Here is a 22,097-nt window from a genome sequence, read left to right as displayed (position 1 = left end):
CATCAATGCAAAAACATCTATCATATTTTTTATGTGAGGAGCCGGTAATAATGATGATAAACTCTAGACTATCTGTGCATGACACCGAGTTGAATATACTCATCCCTTACCCACAAGAGTTTGAATAAAATAGTTCTTACAATTGTGGTGTTTTCTTTAAAAATCTCGCATCTTGTTATGGCCCAAGTATCATTCCATATTTGTGGTATGCAGCAGCTAATGTAGAATATTGAAGAGGTATCTTGGCAATTTAAACCTTTGTGTCTACTGATCAACAATGTCAGGAAGCAACTTAAGTGACTAAGTAAAATACATATGTTAGTATCTTAGTTAATAAAAAAATGACAAAATAAGAAGAAAATCCATTCAGTAAAACTCTTTTTTTGTAAACTGTGCCAAAGAAAGAGATAGAAAATAAATGGAAGGGAGAGAGATCAATGTGAGACACAATAAACCCCAAGTAATGAACTAAAGAAACATGGGCTAGAAACGAAAGCAAATGGGCTTGCTTGTACCATAAAACCTCTCACTTAAACATATTTGTTCCACAAAACATGACATGGACGAATCCTTAAAATTTTAATACTTCACAGGCTATCTTTTGAGATCTATATCATCCTGCTTGAGAAAGAATGGGAAAGAGACCTCAGAAATGACTTTTGTATGCGGTCTAAAAGAGATGAGTGTTACAGGTATTAAAGAAGGGATTCTGAGAAGGAAATTGGCAGTTACTATTAGGCTTATAAACAAAACTTTTGGCAGGTTATGTTGAACATATTATAGAGATATTGAGATTTTGTCAGAAATATGCAAGAGTGCGTGTATATTTTAAGCATAATATAAGAAAAGAGTAGCCTCCTGATGCAGTATCTATTTTCGAAGCTTACCTGTGGCATTATATGTGCCAAAGACGTAATACATCAAGAAAAGAAAAAAAAATTAATCCCATTTTCAATTGTGCAAAATAAATAGAAAACAGATTACCAAAAAGATAAAAATAGATTGGGTAAAATAAAATTCTAAAATGGAATTTGTAGCAGTGGTTGAAGACGCAACAAAAGCCATGGTAATGCTGGTAGTGGCATCATCAATATCCACAGCAGGAGGAAGGGAAAGAAAAGACCGTTGGAGCGTCTACAAATATTGGGGGGAGAAAAAGACCTTGAGAAAAGATGATTATTTTTATTTATTTTTTTCAAGTTTTTTGTTCACATCTCCATATTTGCCTTCCTATTAGTCTCCATAAAGCACCAGGTAAAGTATGCTTATAAGTGTTCGCACATACCAGATGATAATATCAGATTACAATATCAGGATGGATATCAAATATAATCTCGGAAGAAAAAAAACAATACCCAACAGAATAGATTCTCTAATATCTGATGTCAACATTGGATATAGGTTACTACAGTACTGGTATCTGATATCAATATCCGCCCAAATATCAGCATACTCCTGTGTCCTGAGGTTGGGATGCCAATATCAGATATCGGACTCTAGAAAATATTTTATGTCGCCTTATGTATATAAAATTTTCCAAAAGAACTTTATAAAGATTGTTGAAAACTTTAAAAGTTGACAATTATAAACCCAATAAGTAACTGGTTTTTATGTCGATGGATAGTTTTTAACCCCAACTTTCTAGAAAACAATTAAATAATTCATTTGATGAGAAGTTGTGAATGTGAATAAGTGATTTCTATGTGAATCTACTGGTAAATCAAACATGATTCATCACCAAAAAATTACCAAGGTCACAAGAATTACAGGAGTAAAATCATAAGTTTGATTCCTTGTCTTCTGAAAAGTCAACCAGGAGTATGCTAGATATTTGTCGGTTTATTTAGTTATTGAATGCTTTATTCTTGATCATTTGGATAATAACCAGGGTTTCCAAATATTTACCTAGTTAATATTGTTTAGAAAAAGGGTAATTTCAGTCCATTATGATTTTAGGACATTAAATCCTGGATTTGAACATTTTTCAAAACATTAAGATTAGTTATTCCAAAGTACATGCCCTGGTTTGATACTCCATTATATTCCTCTTCAGAAGATAATATATAAATTTAAAATCATCTGGCATAAATTTTTGTCTAATATGAGACCAAAGTTTAAAGTATTGTACTATTGTATAATAACTCAGCTAAATAAACTAGATGATGAATTAGAATTTTCTTACTTGGCATTGAATTTTTTCTTCACAAGCAAGATACGTTTATCCATCATTTTTGTTTCCATAAGTTAGCTATTTAATATCATTACTTTTAGTCTTCCAAAAATATCAAATAATTATGGATTGATAAGTAAGGTTTTTAAGGTGAAAAACTAATCACAAATCACTATGAAGATTTGACCAAGATTTTTCCATCATCCTTTTCCAAAGTCCAAAACTAACTAGATGGTTATTTCACATTGGGAATAGATTTGACGCTATTCCATTTTGGGTGGACTTGCATGGATGTTAGCTGAAACATTTCTATTGACCATGGGGAAAGTGGAAATGATACTATTTTTTTTAGAGCACAGGTATGCATTTATTCGATCTAATTTTTTTGGGGAGAGAAAAAACACACAAAAATGCTCATTATTCTCCATTTGTAGACTTTATGGATCAAACATAATGCGCCATGCGTCACTTCATCATACAGTATGAAGGTTCACCCAGTTAACTGATTAATAATTTGAATTAGGCACTTTGGCCCAGGTCCTTGTATGTTATCTATTTTTCAATTTTCTATAAAATACTCAAGCTACTGATTAGTTTTTAAGTAATATATTGTAAAAATATTTATGATTGTAAAAATCACCTCTTATTAATTTTTTTATTTAGTTAATAAAAATGACCTCATTACGTTTTATTTAGTAAATAAAAAGATCTTCAAATGTTGAGATTTGAAGTACATTTTTTATGGAGTGTTGATTTCTCTTCATAAAAAAAATAAAGATGGGAAATTTATGCTTCTCCTACAGAGAGAATATCCAGATCATAAATGAATGTCCAGCGTTATCTAAGATATGCTTTTAGGTTTTAACAAGAATGGATTATTTGTGAATTAGTGAAATCACTTATTTGGATTTTGATGCCATGTTATTTTGAGGATCAGGATCTCTTATCTAGAATATGATTGACACACCCTTTTTGAAGTCCATATCTCTATTAATAAGCATTCTGATTCTGTAGATCTCTATATTTAATTGAGCTTCACCATTTTACGAGTGATCCTATGATATTCATATATGTGTGTACATGTCAAGATAACTCTATCATATTTTTCAGTATTTTAATGCAAACCTTTGTGCACATAATAGTATGTTCATTTTTTCACTTGATTTTAAAGGATTTTAGTACCCTTTTCTACACTCTCTATAGACTTATTTTTTAACCATTTCCATTTTGTATCATGAAAATCTTGAAATTTATTTTGCTCTTTTATTGATAAATAATATGAATTAATACATTGATTTGTTTAATTGAGCTTCATCTATTTAACTCTGATCTTATGGTGTATACTTATGTGAATATAACTCTATCATTCTTATAATATTTTGATGAAGCCCTATGTGCACAATATTATGTCGATTTTCATTTTATTTTAAAGGATTGTAATACCCTTTTTCCTATACACTCTCCTCAGACTAATTTTGTAACCATTCATCTCATAAGTAAATGACTAAGTTGAGATAGGTAACATCTTCATTCATGAACTATGTGAACTCCATACTCAGTATTATTCTCTTCGCTCACATCGAAAAGTTTTTATACTCTTTCAGGTATCTAGAAACGTACATCCCCATGTATCAACTACAACAAATCCTTGACATGTTCTCCACTTCATAAGTTTGGAGTGATGGGTACTTTACCCAAAAGGTACGATTAGCACCTAGCAAATGATTCAAAATCAAATGCACTAATTACGCATCCCATGCATCTTAAGTTCTCTACCTTTTATCAATACTATGTATGCTCATAAAGATGAGCTTTCTTCACATAGTTCTTACTCTTGTTAGGAGCAATATCACTTTGAGATAATGGTAATAATCATCCGCTAGAATTATTCCCTTTCTATCCATGCCAAAGCAATCAAATAAATGGACAACTATTGTTCTCAATAGTTAGGGAATATCCAATTCAGTTCATAACAGATGCGATGTTCTTATTCATGATAGGAACATAATTATCTTCCAAAGATATCACATCTCCAAAGTGAAAATTGGGGTTCACTATCCAAATAGTGATCATCGTAACCTTTACGATACTTCGTAGCCTCAACTTCAGGTTTCCATTTTATCAAATCTCTTCCACATGTTAAGCAATTAAAACATCCATATGTTTCAACTTGCTCTGAGCAATCTTAACGCATTACTGCGCATAGTTCCTCTTCAAGTGACCTTAACATGTGTAAAAATTTGTTGCTCCTTATATCCTTTTGTGATAGAGATACCTTAACATGCTTTGTTCCTTTGTCCTTCTCAAGAACATGGAAAACCTTTCAATTGGTCATACCAAATAAGGCGTATCTTGATGTTACCTTGTAAAGGTTCAACTTTGACATTTTTAAGCAAGTTATGTTTGATTCGTGAAGGAATTGAATGACGAGATCAACAATAATTCAACAGAGAACCATTCTACTAGTAGATATCACTCTCTTGTCATTTCAATCATCTCCAGCATATCCTCATATACAAAAGATCCCTCGACCATGTGAGCCTTGAATAGACTCTTGGATTGCACATCCAAATAACTATCATATAGTATTACATGGTCTTAGGTTCTTTGTCTTCATTCCACCTCAACAGCTAACAGCTCAGTGACGGTGCGTTAACATTGAACCATGTGATAGTGAACTCTTCACTTCAACCTTTTACTCGTATCCCTTCACCATTATCAAAATTATTTGTAAGGACATAAACTAACCTTTTAGACTTGAAGACTCTCATCAAGTCTATGAGCACATCATAATTATCGACTTGTCGATGAGTTGCATCAAACATGCAATCTAATGGGCTACTTGATGAAGAGTGTTTATAGGAGATTAGGTCAATGAAAGACCTAGAAAGTTCCAGTAGATGTTCTATTCATCAATAAGGGCTCCCACTAAAATTTATCAACCTATAAAACCCTCACGTGTATGAAAGCGGAGAAACTGACATTCTCCTAGTGGGGATCGAAATCTCAAAACACATACTATGACCTGGAGTATACCCCCACCAATCATAATACATATCATTGAGCACCCATCTCATGGGACTTGCAACCAATTCCAATATCAGATCGTACATTCCACATTCCACATCTGTGGCCGGCAAGCCAATCACACATTCCACATCTCGTTCCATATTCATTTATAGAACATATTCATTATAATGCACGTGTGATGCTTATAATGAAGTCCGTGAATACATGATCGGACTTGGTGAATTATGATGAGATCGTAATACGGAGATCACTAGTCTTTAAGCATGTGTTCTAAACATTCCTATTAGAAGGATACGCGAGAAGGACATCAAAGTATCCGGATAGAATAGCACTATCTAGCCTCACTCATATGATGAGTATGGCCGGTCCCGTAGCCATTAGTGTGGTGACACTAAGGATAGATAGTGGGTGCTCTTTCGTGGAAAGACTTCACTGAATTGATCCGTACGAATCCCTAAATGGTATTATACCGAACTGTCAATCATGTTGATTCACGTCACAGTTGTGTAAGTGGTCCTTAGACTTGAGACACCAAAGACATCTTGTGGACGGACGATTGTAGTTTGGCTATGGCCAACGAGTCTCTAATCATGGGATTTTAGATAGTCTTAGTTTGGATGTATCAAGAAGTTCAAGAAGATAATTGAGTAGTCAAGATGGGATCGTCCACCCTCGGTATAAGAGGTGACAGCTCAAGGAAGACGATGTGATGAAGTCCTTGGCCAAGGCAGTGAAATATCAGAGAAGAGTTCTCTGATGATTTCGGAATGCATCAATATTAACTCGAATGATCGATCAGGGTTTGACAGTTGACCATACCCTAAGTCGTCCTAGGAGTGTGTAGGGGACTATACAGACACGGTAACCGATGGCGAACATGTTCCATGAGTGAGTTGATATACACTCCTTTGTATCTTCTAGAACACGAAGTGTAGCTTGGCAACCCACATGTTGGAGACTCGACCTATCGATTAGGTTAAATCCGATCTGACGTTAATTAATCTATTTGATGATTTAGTTAATTAATTTGGAAGGCCAATAAAGGTTTTTGGGCCATTGGAGTCGTTAACTATACTGATACATGGGCCTAGAGGGTCACACGCAAATGGTCTTTTGGACGTTGAAAGATATACTTAAGTTTTGTGGGTTTTTATAAAAAATACCCACTTAGTACAAATAGGGGAAGGCCATGAACGAAATTCGCCCAGGCCAGAATTGTTCATGGGCCTTCCCCTTCTTCTCCCTTCTCCGGACGACACCTCTCAACTCCCGATGTGATCGGGACGGCATAACGACGATGGTAGAGGTAGAACGGGGCTCGTCAATGAGGCGGAGCAGATTCGACGTGTCGAGGACCGCGTGGATACGTCTAGAGGTTTCATACTTGAGCAGCTCGACTCGTCTCGCTCTGGGATCGAAGAAATCATGGATGTAATCTGTGCAAAGGTACTTCGTTTCAATAGTCTTAATGATGTCGTTTGATTCACAAATGTCTTTCGCTGCATATTGTTTCGATTTCTTCATCCACATCTAGGCCTCTAGAACCCAACAATATATAGCAGTTATTTATGTAGCATTTTTTGATATGGGATATATGTAACATTTGTTTTAAAGATTCGCACTGGATCGGCCGAACAAAAATTAGAAACAAGAATTAGAAATGAGATCTTCTTCGATCTATTATTTTTTCTTTATTTCTTTCTTTTAGGCTTTTGATTGGTCACGATCACTGATGAGGATGGCAGGACCCTCAACGAGCGAATAAAAATCACAGAAAGGGGTGACAAGGCCAACTGACGAGGATGCCAATGTAGTTGGGGGTACACCAAACTTCAAGGATTTAATTGCAGTTGTTGGACTCCATAAGATGTAGATCATATGACCAAGGGCAGTTCTGTCCATCTCTGCCCTTGGCCATCGACATCATCGGCCAGACAATGATTTTCGGCCATGGGGGACCTCGATAAGCTATCCAACGGCTCCTGGAGAACCCAAGGCCACTCCATCCTATCCACGACCGTTGAAGCTCATCTCAGAGACTAAAAAAGGGGCCTACGACCCCTAATTCTTTTATCGTCTCAGAGACTTAAAAAGCTCATGACGAAAAGAGACCCTTCCAACGGCCGCGCAAGTGAGAGGAGTGTGGCACCCATCTAATTGTTTACAATGATTGGGATGGCACTAGAAGAGCTCTAGGACACACTAAACACGTACCAGCACGGAGAAGAGTGACAGAGATATACACCAAAGTCAGGGGGCGGTGAATGGTGCCCCATCGTCCACCGCTCAAATCAGAGCATTATGGTACAAGTTTCTCCGTGAATCTTTGTCTTAATCCTATATAAGTTCTCTTAACCTTCCGCTCTATATCCAATTAAATAAACTCTTATAAACTACATAGTACATACTCTCAAACCTACCTCTCTTACTCCAAAAGTCTAACATATATATATATATGCTTTGACTTTCTCTCCTCCATTAGTTTATATCTTAATAAATAATCCTTCATTTTCCCTATCTATCATAATTCTTATCCCTTTCTTCTTAATTCTTCTCCTTACTTTTTAATAAAATAAATACTCCTATTAATTAACTTCTCACATCTTTCTAAAAGAAAACAATCTCATTCCCTATTTAACTAAATATTAACATCCATAATTATTATATACATGTATTATCTTACATATAACTTTCTATTAATTAGATAAATAGCCTTCCTATCTTCTATGAAGAGTAGCATTTTATTATTATCTCTATCTTACTCATCTTACACACTTATTCCACTACCTGCATTAACATCATCCTTAATTATAACACCATCAATTCTATTCAGTACCCTACTTTCTTTTCTCTAATATCTATAAATAGATATAAATTATATCCTATATTATCTCTTTCTTTCTCTAGTTCTTCGTCTTACCATTTACTATTCCTTATTATTGCATATTATCGTCTTACCATTGAATAATTTTTTTGATAATCCCATTTTCAATTATCCATCATACTAAAAAAATTATATATAAGATAAGAAATTATTATTTTGGTAAAAAATTTCTCTCTCACAAGGGTCTTGAAACATGTAAGATTTGCAACTTAACATTTTATTAATAACTTTTCGATCTATTTGGGGTACATAATTATATGTTTAAATAAAAAAATTGATCAATATGAATGTTGAAAGCAAATGCATGAGTTCGCTTTGCCAAGGACCGCGTGTCGAGGACCGCGTGGATACGTCTAGAGGTTTCATACTTGAGCAGCTCGACTCGTCTCACTCCGGGATCGAAGAAATCATGGATGTAATCCGTGCAAAGGTACTTCGTTTCAATATTTTTGTTGATGTCGTTTGATTCGCAAAAAGACTTCTGCTGCGCATCGTTTTGATTTGTTCATCCAGATCTAGGCCACTAAAATCCAACAGTTTGGTCCCCAACGCTCATGCGGCCTGGAGTATACCCCCACCAACCACTGAGTTTGGTCTAAGCAATACCTTCATTACTTGACGGAAATAGATTTGTGTGTAATCCTGGAGTGTACCCCCACCAAACTACACGGTTCCTCTACCCCGGCCTTGTGTCATACACTAGTACTTAGTCCCGCCTCCTGAATAAGTGAGCATGGAGTTGACTACACCAATCCAACTTAAAGGGATTTGAATCCTAAGACTATAATGGAGGACCACACTTGAGTTTGTCACTCTCGCGCTACGGCTCAGAGTTTAATTTGAGGGATTTTAGGTTTGGTCTCAGCTATCATGAGGAGCACAACGTGACATCTCATATCACATTTCTTCATCTAGCACATATGAATAATACATGTGACGTGTATGGTGTAAGGACGTGAATGTATCTTGATCATCAATCATAGTCAAAATTTTAATCCCAATATCTCTCTATATTGGATACATGTTCCAGGGATCCTACATTAGGTCCATCTAGAGTTTCTAGGTTCTCATTCCATCCACCATTTCAAAATATAATATTGAAAATAATCAATCAAATAAATAAATGCAATATAAAGCAAATTTTAATCACATTAAATTAAAGCAATATTTAATTAAAGCAATATTTAATCACATTAAACCATTGCTAAATTTAAAACTCATAACATACATGAAAAATAAATCAATGAGAAACCATTTAAAACAATTTAAAATGGTTATAGGAATTTTATTGAATTTAGTAATTTGACTCTTAAATTATTCCATTCAATTATTCCAAATATATATGTACTCCCTACGTTAAGGAAATTTATTGACATCAAATAAATTAAATTTTAATTTATTTTGATGAATAATATCAAATACATATTATTCCTGATTTTTCTGGAATTTTTTAACTTTTATAATTATTCAACTCAAATAAAGGGAAATCAATATTTCCAATGTATATTTATGATTTATTTGACATTAAAATTTAACATTTAAATTTTTCATATCAATAAATCAATAATATAATTTTTCTGATTTTTTCAGAATTTTTTGGAATTTATTTCATGTCTAAATCAATTATTTCTAATTATTTGACATAAAATGTATATTCTGCTTTTTATGGAACTAAATATAGTTAAACTATTTTCTATTTCAATCCCAATTGGTTAGGAGCTCTCCATCCCCAAAGGAGAGACCGGGGTTCAATAGCCAGCGGGGCCAATAGTCTTTTTCACCAAATGAAAAATAAAAATTTTGCCCCATTGGCGCCCATGCGGCGTGGGCTCGGCCTAGGTGGCACCTGCCACGCAGGCGGCCCACCTACGTGGCGCACGCCACCCAGGCAGGCCACCTAGGTGGTGCCCGCCAGGCAGGTGGCAAGCCTAGGTGGCGCCCACCACGCGGGATGCCCACCTAGGTGGCGCCCGCCACGCTGGCAAGGTGCCTACGTGGCCCCTACCACGCTGGCGCCACCTAGAGCGGATCAAGTTTGACCCGTCTGCGCTAGGTGGCACCCACAGCGGGCCATGCGCTTCCTGTACCGGCGTAGCTCGGGTCAACCATTGCTAGGCCGACTCTAACTGCCGCTGGGCCGTCGGGGAACCGATGCCGCTGAATGGGCCCCGTTCAGATTGAACAAGACCCCGTTCCACCTAGCGGTGGCCCCGTTCCACTGAACGGGGCCCCTGTTCTTCCCTGCGGTGGCCGGGTTCTACTGAATGGGGCCTGGTTCCGCCATGGGAAGGCAACGGGTCGAGCTCACGCTGAACAGGGACCCATTCCGCCCTGGACAGACCCCATTCAGCCACTGAATGGTGTTTGTTAAAGCTCTAGAGAGCCCAGAACAGAACAAGAGGGCCGTCAGAACGGGAATTAACCAAAACAATGCAAAAAACAACTTTTTGCACTCCGTTTTGGACAATTTTGATGTCGTTCTTCATCCAAATCAAGGCAGAACCTGGCTCTGATACCATTGTCGGGTTCTAGAGGCCTAGATCTGGATGAACAATTGAAAATGATTCGCAGCGGAAGACGAACGAATCGAACGACATCGACAATAACATTAAAATGAGGTACGTTTCCGCGGAATCGCATCCATGATTTGTTGGATCCCCAAGTGAGCCGAGTCGAGCTATTCATGTGTGTAGCCTCAAGACATATCCACGCAGTCCTTGGCACGTCAGATCTCCTCCTTCTCATAGACGAGCTCCGTTCTTTCTCCTTCGGCGTCGTTAGGTCGTCCCGATCACATCGAAGAGGGAGAGGGAGTGTTCGGAGATGGGAGAAGAAGGGGAAATGCCTCTGAACAATTCTGGCCTGGGTGAATTTTGTTCAAGGCCTTCCCCTATTTATACTAAGTGGGTATTTTTCATAAAAACCCCCAAAACTTAAGTATATCTTCCAACGTCCAAAAAACCATTTGCGTGTGACCCTCTAGACCCATGTACAAGTCTAGTTAATGACTTTAGCGGCCCAAAAACCTTTATTGGCCTTTCAAATTAATTAACTATATCATCATATAGATTAATTATAATCGAATCGATTTAACCCAATTGATAGGTCGAGTCTCCAACACGTGGGGTGCCAAGTTACACCTCGTATCCTAGAAGATACAAAGGAGTGTGTATCAAGTCACTCATGGAACCTGTTCATCATTGGTTACCGTGCACATATAATCCCTCATCCACTTGGTGCTCCTTGGACGACTGAGGGTATGGTCAACTGTCAAACCCTGATTGGTCATCCGAGTTAATACTGATGCATTCCGAAATCATCAGAGAACTCTTCTCTGATATTTCACTGCCTTGGCCAAGGTCTTCATCACATCATCTTCCTTGAGCTATCACCTCTTATACCAAGGGTGGACGATCCCATCTTGATCACTCAATCAATCTTCGTGAACTTCTTGATGCACCCGAACTAAGATCGTTTAGAATCCCATGATTAGAGACTCATTGGCCATAGCCAAAGTACAACCGTCCGTCCACAAGACGTCTTTGGTGTCTCAGGTCTAAGAACCACTTACACAACTGTGATGTGAATCAACATGATTGACAGTTCGGTATAATACCATTCAGGGATTCGTACGGATCAATACAGTGAACTCTTTTCACGAAAGAGCACCCACTATCTATCCTTAGTGTCGCCACACTAATGGCTACGGGACCGGCCATACTCATCATATGAGTGAGGCTAGATAGTGCTATTCTATCCGGATACTTTGATGTCCTTCTCGCGTATCCTTCTACTAGGAATGTTTAGAACACATGCTTAAAGACTAGTGATCTCCGTATTACGATCTCATCATAATTCACCAAGTCCGATCATGTATTCATGGACTTCATTATAAGCATCACACGTGCACTATAATGAATACATTGTATTAATGAACATGGAACGAAATGTGGAATGTGAAATTGGCTTGCCAGCCACATATATTTCCATCACTAATGTCCTTTAATCTTATGCATGTGGCCCACTCAGTCCATAAATAATTCTATCTAATGACTTTAAAGGCCCAATAATATTATTGACTAACTTTATTAATTAACTATATCAACATATAAATTATTTTAACTCAATCGATATGTTAAGTTTCCAGCTCGTGGGGTGCGAAGCTACACCTCATGCTCAAGAATATCTAGATTAATGTTTGAACTCTTTTGTGGAACCTTGTCTTTCATAAATCACTATATATTTATCATTCTTTGTATGTGCGGGAGTGTTGAATGACTTTAAAGTATGACTTAAGAGTATTTTTCATATAGCTAGTACTCATGCTTAATAGGAACCATTAAATAAAAACTTCTCCAATATCCCTACGACCATGGATTTGATGCATCTTCTTACTTGAAGATCCCATCCAATATGGCCAAGGATTTGATGCATCTTCTTCCTTGAGTCTAACTCCTCTTATACCGAGGGTGAATGTTCCCATCTTGTTTGCTCATTCACCTTGGTGTGGTTTTTGTTTTCTTAGCTAAGATATGTTTGAATCATGGTTAGGAACTCGTAGGCCTTAATCAAAACAGGGCCGTCCATACACAAGATGTCCTTGGTGTCTCAAGTCCAAAAACCACCTAGACAATGGTGATATGAATCAACCTCATTAATGCTTAGGTGTAAAACCATTAGGGGATTCAAAATGATAACTTCAGTGAACACTTTCTATAAATAGCACCCATCGTATGTCCTTAGTGTATCTACACCAATGGCCACACGATCAGGCATACTTATCCTATAAGTAGGACCAAATAGGGATATTCTATCCAGATTACTCGATGCAAGTCTCAAGTGTTTAACGAATAGGATTATTTAGAATACAAGCTTGAAGACTAGTGATCAATGAATTATAATATCATCATAATTGTCTAAGTCATTGCATGTATTCATGGACTTTATTATAAAAAACACACAAGAATGATAATGAATACATATTCATTTCAACAAACTAAAATAAATCATGGAAGTGTGATTGGCTTAACGACGACATAATAAGCATCTCCTTTTGTTCTAATCATAAACATTTTGATATACTAGCTTTTGTTTATTTAATGAGGCTTCATCTTTCCTAAGCTTTGATCCTATGACATAGATCTATGTGCATCCATGTCAATATAACTCTATCGTACACCTCACTATTTTGATGTGAATATTCATGTACAGTGAAATATGCGTATCAGTATATAGATTACACTGGATTTATAAGGATTTTTAATACCCTTTTTCAACACATTCTCTCTCTACAATTTTTTACCATTTCCCCTGCTCTATCATGAAAGCATTCAATTTTAGTTCTTGTAATTAGGGAACGGCAGCCATCATCCGTTACGTCACACGTCACGGTGACGGCAACGTGACAGATGATGTGACTGTGACGGTGACGAAATTAGGGGTCCTGACGGTGACGGTGATGGTGACGAAGGAGAAACTGGGCATGACGGTGACGTGATGGTGACGGAGGGCCTCGGACGAGTGACGCGAGGGAACGGTCGTGACGGATTTTTAAAAATGACCCAAAAAGCTTAAAATCGTTAGATCTAAGCTTTTCGACAGCCGAGATTTTGCCACTTGGTATCGTTAACTCGATTTCTTGGCATTTTGCGGAAAAATCCCTGCATTAATTCACGAGTGCAAAAGGATGTCCGTCCAAAGATAATTGGAGATATGCCCCTTTAATTCTCTCCTCCGCATAGTTGTTTTTCCCGTCACACATGACGGTGACACCGTCCGGTGAAGGGGACGCCGCAAACCATGACGGTGACGTGAACGTGACGGATTGTCATCCGTCCGGTCACTTCCGGGAGTTCCATCCCGGACGTGCCTTTCCCTAATTGTAATGATAAACGTTCTGATTTAGTAGATTTCATTATTTAATCAAGCTTCATCTATATAGCTATAACCCTATGCTATTAAGTTATTTACATGATAGTATGGACATGGCTTTCACTGGATTTAGAAGTATTTTGATACACTTTCGTTTACTTTCTTTATCTAGATTTGATTTTTAACAATTTCTTCAGTTCTTATCATCAAAGTCTTCAACTTTTCTTCTTCTTCTTCTTCCTCATTGTTCGATTCTGTGTTCATGGCGAGCGTCTTCGTCTACGGCACCCTTCTGGAAAGTGAAGTAGTTCGCATCCTGCTCAACCGCAATCCTTCTTCTTCTCCGGCTGTTCTACGCGATTATCGCAGGTTTAGCGTTAATGGGTGTTCTTATCCTGCGATTATTCCTGAGAAGAACAAGAAAGTAGAGGGAAAGGTCTTGTTCGGAATCACAGATCCTGATCTGCGTGTTCTTGATGCTTTTGAAGATTTTGAGTATGATAGAAGCGTTGTGGAAGTCTCTTTGATGGATCAGAATCAGCCTAGAATGTTGCAATCTTTTGCGTATGTTTGGTCTCAGAAGGATGATCCGAGATTGGAGGGAGAGTGGGATTTTGATGAATGGAGGAAGAAGTATGTTGAGGAGTATTTGAAGTCGGTGAAGGAATTTAGAGAAGAGTATGATGCATCTGGATCCAATGGTGTTCAGTGAGAACTTTGATTTTTATATATTGTTCACATTGTTTTGATAATCCGCTGTTAATGAAAAGTTTTTTTCTTGCTTGAATCTCTCCGCGGTTAATTAGCATATGAATTATTGTTCTCACTCAAGGTTCTTGAGTAATAATTTTAGAGATAGTTCATCAAGATCATTGGGACCGAATCATTAGAAAGGTTAAATTTGCAGATGAATTATTATGCTCATGCAAGATTCATGAATCGAAAAATTGGAAAATAACTGCATGCGTGTTTCTTCATCTCAGAGAAAAAAAAGTGGGGGGAAAATAGAATAGTTTCTTCCTTTTCAGAGCGGTGTATGATGCATTGTGATCAAATTATCTCCAGAGAGTGTATTAATTTTATTCATCGTCTACATTTCTTTTTCTTGTAATACGCTGCAAATGAACGCTTATTTCTTGCCTGCAATTCTCTGTGGTTGAATGTACAGTTGAATAATTGTTTTCTTGAAAGGTTCATGAACCAAATACTGGACAAAATTGAATGCATGTCTCTCAATCTTAAAGAAGAAAGGAAAAAAGTAAGAATGTCTTCTTTTTTCAGAGAAGAGTATGATGCATCAAGATCAAATGGAGACCAGTGAGGGATTTTAGTTGAATTCTGGTTTCTTGATTGCATTTATCTACTGTTGAATATGCAGATGAATTTATGGTTTAATGCACGATTCATGAATCAAAGTTGGAAAAATGTTCATGCATGATTCTTAATCTTTAAAAAGGAAAAGATAGGCTACTTCAGATCAGAATCCTCTGAAGAAAACCCTTTTGTTCAAGACTGGCCACCTCTCTGTTACGCACTTAAAGAATACATAAAATAAAAAATAATATTCTTTATTTTTCCGAGAAGACTGTAATGCGTGGGATCAAATAATGTCAAGTGAGAAATTTAAGCTTATATATCGTGAACATTGTTTATATAATACGCTGAAAATGACCAGTTATTGATTGCCTACATTTTTCAGTGGTTAAATACGCAGATGAATATTTTTTTGGTGAAAGATTTTATGAATCAGAAATTGGGAAAAAAGTGCATGCATGCCTGTTAATCTTTAAAAAAAATAGTTTCAGAATCTTATCACCTATCTCTGACTCAACTTAAGAAAAAGGAAAAGGAAAAAAGAAGAATTTGTTCTCTCTTATGAAAGCTGAAGAACCTGCAACTGTCTCCTGAATGAGTTGCAATTGCCTACTATGTTCTTTAAGAGTTTGATTGTTAAGTATTTTTCCTTCTTCATCTTTTGGGTTTCTGAGTTCATACTGATGAAGGAAATTAGAGACCTCACTGTTGAATTAATGGCTTTATTGCATGATCAGAAGACAAATTCTACAAGATCTAACTTTCAACTGTCTCAAATTATATCCATCTCCGGTTAGAAATGAAAAATTGGGGGACTGATTGCTACATATCAATGAATTATTGTTTCAGGAAATTATTTAATGGTGCTTGTTGCTTCCAGACAATTTGTTGCAGCCGATGTTGAAGTTATGTTCAAAGAATGAGAAGTGAAACAACTGGATTTTGGAAATTCGAACAGAATAATTGGAGTACTTTGATCAGTCGTTTGAAAATCCGATGTGTTTTTTAACGATGATTCAATTTTTCGGTAGGTGAATAATTTAAAAAATTATCTGATTAAATAAACAAAAATGTGGAAACTAATTGGTGATATTTTTTGGCTGAGAATCAGAACCTGACTTCTAAAGATTTTAAATTTGGTTTTTGAGATGATCTTATAGTCATTCTTTTGAACTATTGTAACTGGAATACCGATTGGATTTTAGGTATAATGACTATTGTATAGACATTCTTTTGAATGGAACTGGGCTTCCATCTAAAGAAACTTCAGGTTGGATTTCAGGGCACATTCAATTCATAATGTGAGAAATACTTGGAGGAGATTCTTTATTTGAGTATGTGGTGCAAAATGAATTGAAATCGTGTAGTCTTTGCCTTGGTTATGTTACCCATTTACTGAAGGCTAGACTATGGATATCATGAACATTTCAACATCCCTCTCTCACTCTTATATTATAAGATTGTCCAGACATAAATTTTAGCACTTAGTGAGAATGAAATTTAAGGAAAAGTAGTTCAATTCAGACATCACCTAATTTAAACCACCATTATGTGATTTACATATCTCACAACCAGTCGCTTATTGGTAAATACATGGTAAATAATTTTGGAAGTAATTTTCTCTTATTTTGATTAATGAATCTACTGTTTTTGAAGAAAATTAATGAAGGTACTTATTAAGTAATTTCAAATACGACCACTCTACATCAGAAGCAAATTATTTGCTACTCTGAAGAGTATGTTCACCTTCTCAAGTATGCTGAGAAAGTCAAAACCACGAAAAGTATACATTATATCATAATATTCCCAAAGCCACAAAACCGGTGAGCTATAATCATGGTAAATCATATCACATTCTACTCATTAAGAACTCATCTGAAAAACTAAATGATGGAGATATGATTTTACTGAATCACTCCAAGCAAAATAATCATATAGAGGACCCCAATATTGCATTTCCCAAAAAAATCCCACTCTTTCTCTTCATGACCCTCTATACTCATGTTTTAATTGTGTCAGACAAGCCAGCGCATCAAGTTACCCTGCGTCTCCAGCTCAATGATTGTGAAATTTAAAACAGGAATAACTCAACCCGCCTCTCCTTGAAAATGATTCCTTTCTAAATGATTAAACAGTTACTCACATCTTCACAATATACAAACAATACAGTAATCTAGAAGAGCTAAACATGCCTCTAATACAACTTCCTCAAAAAAATGCAAAGCATTGATAGTGAAAATATATCAGGATATGGTAAGCATGATAAATATATGAGAGGTAGGGATCATAAATTATATTTAAATTAACAGACAGAGTGCAATGAAACAGTACCAGCGATAGCACCAATTAGTATTCTCCCTGAAGAGTGTGGATTAAGCGTATCTCCCAAGAACCTTAGAAATCCGGCCAAAGAAAGAATGACACATGGACAAGGTAAAGAGCAGCTCCTCCTTCATCCAGTCCACAGCCACATTCTCAATCGTTCCAAGGGAAGAAACCCTGTAGAGGAGCTCCCCCTCGTCGTCGTCTCCTTCCCTCAGCCACGTCAATGTGAAGCTGTAGCCTACAAACCTTTCTCTCAGTTTTTTGTCCTCATTTTTAGAATTATCCAATAGAAAACGAACCCACGTTTAGACTAAAAAGAGAGATTGGTTATTTTTGTAAAAGATATATCCATTTGAATGAGATGAACAACTGCTAATTGGCATTCATGTTGAAGCTCAATGTATGGAGAAGCGGGAGAAGAGAAAATAGGTGTCATTGTTTCATTGCTGAAAAATTATCATTTGGTGAAAATCAATGGAGAAACAGGATAACGTAAAAAAAATGTGCGTAATCTCGAAAGCACATTATATCAGGTAACATATGATTACTGCAGATTTTCTTTTTCTGGGCACATTTTCATGAAAGAGATACTCAGAGATTGAGAAGAATCTCACTCGATCGATAAGCTAGAGTAAGGCGCATACAAAAAATGTACCACACCATTTTCTTTTATAAGCAAATATTTCATATTTCATGGAGAAATATTTCACATTTTCTATTAATTAGCAATTATTTCACATTTTTTTATAAAGCACCTTTTACATACTTTTTTTGAAAAGTTATTTAAGGCGGTCACCCAACAAAGCGGTAACTGCCCAATAAAGCACATTTTTCATGACAAAGGTAAATCTGATATAATGACATACCACTCGATTGGTGAGTAAAAGAAAGGTGTGTATTATCCGCTTGCTTCTCCACCGAGAATTTCATCCCAACCAAGGACTCTATGAGCATTTGATAAATGCTCATCGCATTATCATTTTCTGTTGGATCTCCTGAAAAATTTTCATATATTACTGCGAAATTAAAAAAAAGTAGATTGAAGAAAACAAATAACTGGAGATCACCAACCACTCTTGCTAGTCTTCCTGACGCTGCAATCTGGCTGAGAACCTCCGCCATTATGGCCAATGCAGTCAAAACAGCAAATAAAAATCATAATTAAATGACGAAAAGAGAGAAATAAAAATTGTAAAATAACTAGACTTTAATTTAAATAAATTAACCTGACTTTAAATTTTAAAAATGCAATGTCTCAATTTTATATTAGTACTTCTTTAAAAATATTTAATTTCATCATTCATAAAAGAACTATGCGTAATGTAACTTATATAAATCGAAAGATACCTATAAAACTCATTCTTTTTATAAGATATAATACTAATTGAATAGTTTGAATATAATAAAATAAATAACTAAATAATATCGTGGAATGAATATTCTACTTTTATAGATGATACTAGAAAATAAGGAAAAATAAATAACAAATAAATGATTAATGTAATAGGCTTTCGGGGATACCGTGGGATTATCCTCATTTGAATCATGAAGTGGAGATGCAGCTGTTGTGTTTGGTGAACTTGCACTGGGATGAGCGGGCAAACTTTCCACTCTCGTATCAGTCGTTTCCAGAATCCCATCTGCGCAAACATTAAGTGGGGTCGCTAGTGTGAGAAATTCATCACCCTGCGATCGGATATTTTGATGCCCCTCAGCACATGCCACACTACGAAGCCTCTCAACTTCATTAGCAAGCTCCTCCACTACAAAAAGAGCATACACGGTTAAGATGAGAAAAATATGAAAAATGATAAATCAAATTCTTTGCGTATATAAACCAAAATTAGAGGGGGAATGCATTATGAATATAATGCAAAGAGTTAATGTGTTTTGAGCTCGATGTGTGAGCAGATCAAGGTCTCACTTTTAAGTGATAGTCCTACTTGATCAAGTTTCTCGGTTTTATAGAAACGCCAGCCACCTTCCTCAGAAAAAAAATCCTTACAAGGAAACTAGTGCATAGGGAGAATAAATTAAAGCTCCAATTCTTACCTTTTCGATGCTCTTCCATCAAGTTCTGCTGGTACTCAGCCTGAGAGTCCTCCAATGAAGATCTATCATAGATGTCCTCCGCAAGTAAATTTCAAGCGACGAGGTGTGAGAATGCATTGCTAGGAATTATACGTACATTTTTTGGTGCAACTCGTTATTTTCACTTTTCAAATCCTCGATCATACTCTCCACGGCTGCACGAAGAAAAGTAACATCAGGGTCATAAATGGAAAATAAAACACAAAAGGAAAAGAAGCAAAGGACCAGTCATCATCGTCCTCGTCGCTTGATGACACCAGGATGACAAAGACTAAGTCGTCATCGTCGATTCCTCTAGAAGAAGACAATCATCATTTTAACAGCAGACGATGACGCGGACAATCGAAGGTTGAGTACACTCTCCACCTCCTCCCTCCATCGCTGGTCAGCCACTGCGACAACCTTCTCGCAGTCCCCTCTTTTGCAATGGCCACCTTCGCTATGGCATCATGTCTTTGTTGAGGATGAAACGTGGACATTGACAAGTCATCATAATCCTTATCACTTGTTTACACCAAGATGATGATGATAACAAACTCATCATCCTCACCCATTTTTGTCTAGGATGTCAATGATGAAATCATTAACCTCATCATCACTATTTCATCATCGGCATCCCCATCACAGAGTGACAATGGCAATTTCCTCCATATCATGTGAACGATTCCTCGACATGGTTGAAATTGTCACACAATTACGAGGGCTCTTGTATGTTGACATGGGTCCTGTTCATCCTGGGCTGACGAACCATTGGCCCATGTCACTATGTGACAATTACAAACGTACCATGGCATCATAATCACAATATGGATGAAATCGTCATTTTCACTTTGTGACGAGGATGATGATGAAATTGTCATTGTCTCCATTGAGAGGAAAGATTATTGAAAGAGAGAACTGAAGTTTGATAGATTGAGAACGAGACGAAGAATAGAGTCGATACATAGACAGTACAGGCCCAGATCGGCACCTATACAATTATAGAGAGCATCTCCAATACCCAAAAACCCTATCATAGAGATCATCTCTCATACTATCACAACTCCTGTTTCCTTCCTTTCACCCTAAACTTGACAAAATTGTCCTTGTACGGTTACATATTCTTGCTTACTCTTTATTGGAAGGGCCTACCTTTATTTTTAGGGTCGGGGATAGTATCAAAAGCAGAATTTAGTGGGTAGATTTAGAACCTGGAATAGTTTATCAAGTAAAAAAACTAACTCGTTGAATGATAACTTGTTCATTGGTAGAAGAAACCATCTCTCAATCGCTAAAAAATTGAACCCCGTACTAGTAAAATGATAAAAAAATAACTAAATTAAGAAAAGATTACCTGTAAGGTACTTCTCGAATTCTCCTTGCACTTTGGCATTGCATTCGGAAGCTTCTGATAGCCGCCGTTTCTGTAGATTCTCAGCTCAAAATTAATCAAAATTAACCGCATGGAATTCAGAGAATATCCAAAAACTCGGAAGGGGTATCGTCGAACATTATTTTCTTATGAATAAAACCTTCAAAAAAAAAGGAAGAGAGACCAGGTAAGATAAACGAAGGCCAACCTTGAGGTTCCTATACTTCTCGTAGAGCCTCGTATGAAGCCGTTCCATCTGCAACACGAAATATGGCCGATAATGGCAACCAGCGGCTAAAAATGAGCAAAAAAACTACCGCTACCCTCGTCAAATCGAAGTTTCCCCAAAGCTAACGCGTTACAATGAATTTTACCCCAGATCAAGAAAACTCCCCATGTGAGATGAACCGAACGAAGCAATGAGTCGGCAAAAGGACAATCAGATGCTAAAAATGAACAAACAAAAATGCGGCAACCCCGTCCAAGATCGAAGAGAATGATCCTAAAAATCAAGAAAAATGCCAAATTGACATGAACCCAATTCGCACAAACCCTGGGATTGAAGTGGGTATCGTCGATCTGCTGCAGCGCGCGGGAAGAAATCGAATCCCCGGTCGAGGAACTGTGCTTGTAAGCACTCTTGCTCTCTCACTCCCTGTTTTGAATTTTGTAGGGCCCTTCAAATTCCAGAAAAAAGCCCAATTCAAAAAATGAACAAGAGCCCAACTCATTTGCCAAGAATTGATTACAACTTTTCAGACAAAAATTCATCAACTCATCAGTAAATAAAAAGTCACTGCTCTTGTTTTGAAGTTATGCAAGGTCAAAATTTGATTATTAATCTCATAATCATATAAGATATCTTCTTGGCTCAGTATTAATTTTCACTCTCCTATTTGGTATCATTGTGGATTTAGAAACCCTAAGAACGAAGGGTGTTTTAAAAGGGGTATACACAATTTGTTTATCTTTTAGTGTAGATTTGTTCCAGTAATATCAAGAGTGGGACGAGCTCCAGGGTAATAATCTCTTTCTTAACAGACCCTTTTTTTCCGTGATGA

The 22,097-nt window shown here is 36.8% G+C and overlaps 2 protein-coding genes across 2 annotated transcripts; one reads left to right on the top strand and one right to left on the bottom strand.

Moving 5' to 3' along the window:
- The first annotated feature begins 14,073 nt into the window (after positions 1-14,073).
- On the top strand, positions 14,074-14,738 carry LOC144712676 (AIG2-like (avirulence induced gene) family protein). The gene has a single exon (XM_078586940.1). It carries the CDS (start codon positions 14,218-14,220, stop codon positions 14,665-14,667), a length of 450 nt encoding a protein of 149 aa, XP_078443066.1. The 5' UTR covers positions 14,074-14,217; the 3' UTR covers positions 14,668-14,738.
- A 2,815-nt stretch (positions 14,739-17,553) lies between these two features.
- On the bottom strand, positions 17,554-21,676 carry TTN9 (titan9). The gene is made up of 9 exons (XM_078592221.1): positions 21,589-21,676; positions 21,245-21,292; positions 21,019-21,088; positions 19,783-19,840; positions 19,647-19,708; positions 19,116-19,357; positions 18,666-18,699; positions 18,461-18,589; positions 17,554-17,832 (listed from the first exon to the last, which is right to left on the bottom strand). Exons 2-9 carry the CDS (start codon positions 21,290-21,292, stop codon positions 17,642-17,644), a joined length of 834 nt encoding a protein of 277 aa, XP_078448347.1. The 5' UTR covers positions 21,589-21,676; the 3' UTR covers positions 17,554-17,641.
- Positions 21,677-22,097: the final 421 nt, after the last annotated feature.

Source organism: Wolffia australiana, chromosome 1 (genome assembly GCF_029677425.1).
Source record: "Wolffia australiana isolate 7733 chromosome 1, ASM2967742v1".
NCBI lineage: Eukaryota > Viridiplantae > Streptophyta > Magnoliopsida > Alismatales > Araceae > Wolffia > Wolffia australiana.
Note: the sequence above shows the minus strand (reverse complement) of the source record. Positions and strands in the feature narration are given on the sequence as shown.

What these genes read in the sequence shown, in the direction of transcription:
- LOC144712676 (XM_078586940.1), top strand. Translation starts at nt 14,218, where the DNA reads ATGGCGAGCGTCTTCGTCTACGGCACCCTTCTGGAAAGTGAAGTAGTT.
- TTN9 (XM_078592221.1), bottom strand. Translation starts at nt 21,292, where the DNA reads ATGGAACGGCTTCATACGAGGCTCTACGAGAAGTATAGGAACCTCAAG. An exon ending in ATTCGAGAAGTACCTTACAG is followed by an intron (nt 19,841 to 21,018) that starts GTAATCTTTTCT and finishes TTCTTCGTGCAG; the next exon opens with CCGTGGAGAGTATGATCGAG. An exon ending in TTTTACTCACCAATCGAGTG is followed by an intron (nt 17,833 to 18,460) that starts GTATGTCATTAT and finishes AAAGGTTTGTAG; the next exon opens with GCTACAGCTTCACATTGACG.